Below are 7,840 nucleotides of genomic sequence, written 5' to 3' on the forward strand. Positions count from 1 at the left end.
AGTCCAGAAATTCTAGACAAGCCTAGGCAAACATAGTTAGACCATCATCTCTACTAGAAGTATGAAAGAAGGAAGGAAAGAAGGAAGGAAGAATTCTAAGTATGACAGAAATGAATATTTGATTGCAATGTCTTGTCCAACTAATATTTAAGAAAATAGATGGAACTCACGAATTCATTGTTCTGCTTATACCAGGACTGTTTTGGATACTGTGTTTTTCCTGTATTTTCTAAACTAAAGAAAGGAGATTTTCCCTTTATTATATGAAGTGAATGACTCAAAATATAAAAGACCATGTGGATGTTCCATGAACATGTGTTTGTTCCATGAACATAATCTTTCACTGAAAATGATGGACTTATTTTCTGATTCCCACAAAATTCTCCCTCAGAAAACTTCATCTCGCCTATTATATATATATATATATATTTTTTTTTTTTTTGAGACAGAGTTTACTCCGTTGCCCTCTGTAGAGTGCTTGGCGTCACAGATCACAGCAAACTCTGGCTCCTGGGCTGAGGTGATTCTCTTGCCTCAGCCTCCCAGTAGCTGGGACTACTGGCGCCTGCCACAATGCCCGGCTATTTTTGTTGCAGTTTGGCTGGGCCAGGTTTGAACCCGCCACCCTCAGCTATATGGGGCTGGTGCCCTACTCACTGAGCCACAGGTGCCACCCCTCCTATTATATTCTTTTCACTGAGAAATACACGATCACTTATATAGAATCAAATCGACTCGATGGATACCTAGGTCCTCAGGTGGAAGAAACGTGCTGAGATTTGCCTCTGTACATCAGCCAAATCAGTGTTTCTCAAATCATTGTTGTTCATTACAATCCTCTGGAAGATTTGCTAAACCATGGATGGCTGTCCTCACCCATTGAGTGTCTCATTCAAGTGGTCTTGGGAGGAGCCCCGAATTTCCATTTCCAACAAGTTCCAGGTGATACCGATTCTGCTGGAGCTGGCAGCAAACCACTAGCCACAAACATTTATTCAATCCAGGTTGTCCTTAGCATTTTCTAACTGACTGGTTACACTGTATTTTAGCACTGCATGTGCTTTATAGCAATTTTTAATTTACTTTTGGTTTTGATTAATATTCTTGATCAGTATCTACAAACTTTGGGAACCACGTTTTGTCTGAAATAACCTTTTTCTTGTAATGATGTAATTCCCTGAGGAATTGTACTCTATGTGACCACTAGCAGAGATGATGGAACAGCACACTGTGAACTCACACTGTTGGAGGCAGCTTGCTTATACCTTTATTCACCTACACCTATTCACTCATCAAATATTTGTAAGTACTCACTATGTCCTGCACAGTATGTTACCTGCTGAGAATGGGGTCTGAATAGGAGATACAACCTGTATGTCTTCTAATTTACACTATTGAAAAACGACCAACTCTTCTGTGTTTATATACAGAAAGACTGTCCTCCCTCTGAGGGTCAGTTGAAGTTTCACTGTGAAATAATTTTTTCTCCTAAGGTGGTCTGATGTATAGAATTTGTTAGACTGACAGGAGTTAATATCAGGCTGATAGGACCAGTGTGGCTAACCAGGTCTGTCCAGAATTTAGAAACTGTGTTCATTAAGGTGGAATCACACACCCAAAGATTTTCAGAACCACAGGGAGCTCACAAAGCACGTGAGCAAGCTGAGTGCAGTGCACGTTTAGATAGCAGACCACAAGAGATGATTTTCTTGAAAGAAAATGGGACAACAGAATTTTGCGTTTTATACTGTTTTACCGAATAACAATAAAATGAGATTCCATGACAGTACAAAACCTTCAAGACAATAAAGTAGGGTTGATTTTCTTCAGCTGAGAAGGGCTCCCCAGCACATGGAGGTCCCAGACCTACAGTCAAGTTCCTGCCTCATCCCTGCTCATTTGTGTCCAGTGATAATGAAAGGCCTGACAGGGAAACACAAGGAGCCAGCGCGGCACTTCCATATGAGGGAACTCTTGGCAACGTTCACAAAACTCACACTCACACTCCGCAAATCAAGATACATACCAACCCGGCCCACAGGTTTCTCTACAAACTGAGGAATCGCTGGGGAGGTTGTCCAGAGAGTGTACTGATTATCCTGCCTCACACATGCAAGAAGAAACATGTCCCCAGATATAACATTGTGCCAAGTCTGCGTATCGGGTAATCTCTAGAGACCCCTAGAGCCCAGTCCCAAGAGTCGTCCACATCCAGCTCCCAGTAATACTTCCCAGCAGTGAAGACCTGGTCTCCCCAAGCAGCAAAATAGATTTCTCAGGATTCAAAGACTGATCTTGACTGTGAGATCTAAATGTGAAGTCTCTCAAATCGTCAAACAGCCTGATGTGCTGATTGCTTACTTCATTGTGGAAAGAAATCTCCACTGTGGAAAGAAGACAATAGTTCAGTCAACAGCTATTTTACAAATAAATTATCTCTGAGATATGAATGTCTACCTGGATGGTCAGTGGAATAAATAGGCCAAGACAACCAAGAAGGCAGTTCTGGCAGAACTGTATCAATTCACAAGCTACCCATAAAAATGAAGCAGAAAGAAGGATCTAATCACAGTGGGCAGATTCCTTCAACTTCAGAGACTGTAGAGAAGGAGGCCATGCCTACCGCTCCCTGGTTACATTTCATGGCACATGGAATTCTGGAGCTATAATTCCATAGCAATAAACTTCCCTACATTTCCCTTCCTGCTTCCTGCTTCCTCAGAAGGATCTGAGACCTGGAGAAATGGTGATCACCCTGCCCATGTTACTACTGTAGGCTAGCTCCTGAGCACTTAAGCTAAATATGCCTGTGAGAACGTGACTTCCTACTAGGAATTCTGTGCCTTTCACTCCTAGTTTCCTGTTACACCTAATCTGCCACTCTGCCTCAGGCTTAGCACACCTGCCTTAGCCTTAGATGTGCTGCTGGGCTCTAGGTCCTGACTCCTTAACCACTGACTTTCTTTCTGTTTATAAAATGCGGTCTGCATTTACTTAATTTATTCAGGCATTTTTATGATAATTTCAATTGAAATTCCCATTATATGAAGTCCAATGTTTCAAAATTTTACAGGAAATATATTTGAAAATGAAACATCAGCATCACTAATTGCATTTAACAAGAGCTCAGAGGTACTGAACACATTCACAGTTCTGCACGATTCCATGCATTGACAAGCTCCCTAAGAATGATTCCAATTCTAATGGAGACCTTTTGCTTGATATTTTTTTCTCATTCTATTTTTGCACCAGCTTCCTTTTACTGTAGTGCAATGAACACATAGAAATGGGTTAGCCATGTCACATTCCAGGCCACCTTAACTTGCATGCACACCTTGCCTGTTTCTCTTTGGCTCTTGCCCTTCACCCATTAGCAGTGCACAGCTTAAATTCATATTGTCCAGCTGTCACAATCCACAATTCATCTCTTTATTTCTTTTCTTCCTTCCTTTTTTTTTCTTTGTTAATCATGACCAGTTTATTAGCCCACAGCCTAAATAAATCATTTTTAAATCCACCATGTGCTCCTTGGTCACGAACACTCAGGAAGCATTATTTCTCATAGTAACCTTAGTTATTCTTTCTTTAAAGATGGAGGCTATTGGGGCGGCGCCTGTGGCTCAGTGAGTAGGGCGCCGGCCCCGTATGCCGAAGGTGCGGGTTGAAACCCAGCCCCGGCCAAACTGCAACAACAACAACAAAAAAAATAGCCGGGCGTTGTGGCGGGCGCCTGTAGTCCCAGCTACTCGGGAGGCTGAGGCAAGAGAATCGCGTAAACCCAAGAGTTAGAGGTTGCTGTGAGCCATGTGACGCCACGGCACTCTACCTGAGGGCGGTACAGTGAGACTCTGTCTCCACAAAAAAAAAAAAAAAAGATGGAGGCTATTTGGAGCACATTGATTTTCACTGTTATGTGACCTTTTGACAAGAGTCATCTTTAGTCACCTCTGATATTGGTAAAAATATGGGCATTATTTTTATTTTTCTGTCCTATCGATAAAGGTGTTTTTATTTCTGCTCCTATCACATCAATTACCATTCAAGCTTTCTATGTCCTCTATCATATCAAATATTGATATCAAATATCAATTCTTTATTCATTTTACTATAAAGATATGTCAGTATTATTTACACTGTCCTGTTTTTTGCTACCTAAGAAACAATTGGTGAAGTAATATATTTTAAAAATTTAGAATGTTTTTCTCTTCAATACACAAGATAAGTGCCCTGATTACACAACGTGTGCCTAGATGTAGCATCATCTTATGATTCAAACCACCACCCTCGACAAAGTATTTCTTTAGATTTTCTTAGTGCAGTTTACATTTAGTACTAAACATTCTTGGATAAAATTGATACTAATCATATTTACAATCATACTAAATAGCCTGTCATAGGCTTGAGGCAGATCACATATTTTTCAAGTAAACATTACGAATAAAAGTATAGCATCCAGTAATTTGAGAACTGAATTACATCAATATTCACTTTTGAATAAATTAAAATACTTTCAATAGAAAGCATCCATGAGTATATTAACAATTATACCTTTTAACATAAATGTCTAGTTAATTATTCAGTGTAAAATTCTGGGAAAAAGATACCAAAATTTTATGGGATACGCAATCTTTTTCCAATTATTTATTCCTTGGTATTTGATTAAGCAATGATAATTAGATAAAATTTTACCATACTGATCCCGGTTGTAGATTTTGGCATGTAAAGGTAATATTGGTTGGGGGAAATATAACAAAGTTTTAATGAATGATTCCTAAAATTGATGGCATTCATAGCTATGCTCTTTGATTTTATATCTCTGGTCTTTATATACCCATTGAGGCTGGGTGTGTGGCTTACACCTGTAATCCCAGCACTCTGAGTGGGTGGATTTCTGGAGGTCTCCAGTTCAAGACCTGCCTGAGGCAGAGCAAGACCTCATCTCTAAAAATATACAGGCACTGGAGTGTCACCTTCCCCAGTTACTTTCTTTAATACATATCCTCTCAAATCTGAAATCCAACATTCAAACAGTTGAAATTTAAGGTTTCTTATTAAAACTTTGTATGAGCTATTGTGATCTGTTTAACTCATTAGTCTCCCCACTCTGCAACCTGATTGTTTAAATTAGAAGAAATATTATATATTACATATAGGATTAGAAGCCATCAGACAAGAACAACATATCTAAAATTTCTGAACCTAAGCCCTTAAAAAGATGTCTATTCTCCTAATTGCCATGGTGCTCCTAAATATGACCTTGGGCCTCATATGGCCAGCCATTTTAAAAACAGGAATTCTAATTTCATTGCGTCTCCTCCCAATAATCACGTATTTGTTTTCTAAGTCCGCAGAGTATTTTTGCTTTGTTCTGTCCTTCTTTGTCAATCTCTCCACATGTTCTGTGTTCTCCTACCAGTATCACTGTCTAGCTTCTGTGCAAACCGTTTTAACCATGGCAGGCACACTTCTAAAATTGCTGTTCATGCTTTTCCATCCCCAATGAAAGGCTTACAATACGCAATTACATACTCTGTATTTTCTAGAATTCATCTCCCACATAAATCTTTGCCTGAGGCACCCAGGGAATTTTTATCACCCATTTTCCTCTCTGAAATTACATTGATTTTAAATCAATATTGGGGAATTTGGGAAAGCTCGGTGGTTACTGAATTTCCTCAAACCCTGTGTGTGTGCCTCCTCCACCTCTCTTTGGGTAATTTTTGTGGTTGTTCTTACCTTAGGGTCTAGAAATCCTCAGAAAAATGTGACCCTCCATTGAAAAGCCCAACAGCAGGGTGTCCCAAAGGTCACCATATATGCAAAATTCATATATTCATATTATATTTTATATTTTTATATTTTATATGACTTAATTTATACATATATGTATCTACACATAGAGAAATGTATTATAAAATTTTGTAACAAATGTTTTGCATATGAAGCTACATTTGGCTAAAATTTCTCATCTTCCCTATGTATGTGTCTTTAAGACAACCTGCATTTTTCCCATAAACCTATCAATTCATTGAATGTAAGAACTCATGGTTTCAGGTCACGGGTTTAATGGCTAATGTTGTAGCATGTCTGTCCCAAGCCAAATCTGATGGAAACATTTCCTGTACTTACAATCCAATGGTTAATCATAATTTGTTCTTCTCTCAGGTTTCTCTGATTTTCCCGGATCTTGTCCCATAAAGATCTCATTTGCTTTTCGAGTTTAGCCTGCCAGAAAGATACAAATGTGAGCAGTAGAAAAACAAACAGTATAGAATTCTGACCCCGACTGATGTAGAGAGTCAAGGGATGTTCAATAAAAGTATGTTGGGAAGAGCGGCAGGATTATTTTGTACTTTTACTCTGCATAACTTTCTATATTAGAAGATTTCAGACTGCAGCCCACATGTAATGTAACCACTATCAAGGCAAAACAAATAAATATTTGATATATTTGGGGAAGTTTCAGGTAAGCATCCTGCCGCATGATGTCCATCTACAACTGCTTTTCAAATGCCCATTCCAATGTACTTAAAGCTAACATGTTTGTCAAGTTTTGGTAAATGTGTTTCCAATACAAAATTTTCTTTACATAGTTTTCATAGTCAATGATCTCTGAACATGAGAGCTTTCTGTTGATGTCTACATAATCCTCTTAATGAAAACAATAATCAGTTCACATTATCATCCTTCTATTGGAATGCTAACCTCATGGAGGCGGCTATATGTATAGCTGTTAGGCATATATCAGTACGTTAGGCATGGTAAAGAATGGAAATCTCTTCCTCATGATCTTGATCTTCCTTCTACCCTCTTTAATTCTACCACCCTCCAGCTCTCAACGTGATCTCAGAAGCATCCCTTACCCGCTGGTCCGCAGCTGCCCCTTCAGTGGGACAGTGTCTGTGAGCCCCGTGCTCCTGGGAGTTAGAGCAGAGCGAACACAGCAGGCTCCTGTCCACTTCACAGAACATCTTGTTCTTCTCCTTGTGGGTTCCACACATTTGTTCCTCAGAGCTCAGGAATTGCCAGAGACTGGCTTTTCTGGCAATGGACACCAGATTCTTCAGAACAATATTGGTTTTGAACTTTCTCTGCCGTGATGGTTCTCTGCATTCTGGGCAGGGGGCAGGATTTGGGGCTCCTTCCCAGGAGAGAGAAAGGCAGGGCCTGCAAAAGCTGTGTCCACAGCCTATGGTGACTGGGTCTATAAGGTAGTGCAGGCAGATGGCACAGGTGACTTCCCTCTGGAAGGCTTGCAGTATATCTAGGTCCATGTTACTAAAGAAAGAAAATTAGAATTTATTCTTCTGCCCTAAAGAAGCAAAAGTCTAACCAAAAATACACTCACATGTTGACTGAATAATAAACTCCTATCTAGAGCAGAATAGGCTTCCCTTTGCATGACACAAATGGGAAACTGAGGCACAAACACATTTCTCAAGCTTTGTAGATAACTGGTTGGGTACTTATCTAACATGTATCAACCTTACCAAACCGTTTCTCCTCTAGAAATTTACCAGTTTTCAGCTGGGCGCCGATAACTTAGTGATTAGGGCACCAGCCACATGCACCAGGGCTGGTGAATCGAATCCAGCCTGGGTCTGTTAAAGTTGAATCTGGCCCATGCCTGGTAAAAGAAAAAAAAAATAGCTGGGCATTGTAGCAGGCACGTGTAGCCCCAGCAACTCAGGAGGCTGAGGCAAGAGAATCACTTCAGCCCAAGAGTTGGAGGTTGCTGTAAGCTATGATGCCCATAGTTTTATCACCTATTTTCCTCTCTGACATCAGATTGATTTTGAATCAATATTGAGAAATTTGGCAAAGCCCCGTGGTTACTGAA

General features: G+C 39.9%; 1 protein-coding gene across 1 annotated transcript; it reads right to left on the minus strand.

Annotated features, from left to right (window-relative positions):
- Nucleotides 1–1,521: 1,521 nt before the first annotated feature.
- LOC128588371 (E3 ubiquitin-protein ligase TRIM48-like) lies at nucleotides 1,522–7,057 on the minus strand. Its single transcript, XM_053595112.1, has 3 exons — nucleotides 6,864–7,057; nucleotides 6,130–6,225; nucleotides 1,522–2,384 (listed from the first exon to the last, which is right to left on the minus strand). The coding sequence occupies exons 1-3, from the start codon at nucleotides 6,999–7,001 to the stop codon at nucleotides 2,358–2,360; spliced, it is 261 nt and encodes an 86-aa protein (XP_053451087.1). The 5' UTR covers nucleotides 7,002–7,057; the 3' UTR covers nucleotides 1,522–2,357.
- Between the last annotated feature and the right edge of the window lie 783 nt (nucleotides 7,058–7,840).

Source organism: Nycticebus coucang, chromosome 6 (assembly GCF_027406575.1).
Source record: "Nycticebus coucang isolate mNycCou1 chromosome 6, mNycCou1.pri, whole genome shotgun sequence".
Lineage (NCBI taxonomy): Eukaryota > Metazoa > Chordata > Mammalia > Primates > Lorisidae > Nycticebus > Nycticebus coucang.

Coding starts and splice junctions, on each gene's coding strand:
- LOC128588371 (XM_053595112.1), bottom strand. CDS start 7,001: ATGTGTGGAACCCACAAGGAGAAGAACAAGATGTTCTGTGAAGTGGAC. Junction 6,226..6,863: donor GGGCAGCTGCGGACCAGCGG/GTAAGGGATGCT, acceptor TCTTTCTGGCAG/GCTAAACTCGAAAAGCAAAT. Junction 2,385..6,129: donor TTATGATTAACCATTGGATT/GTAAGTACAGGA, acceptor TTCTTTCCACAG/TGGAGATTTCTTTCCACAAT.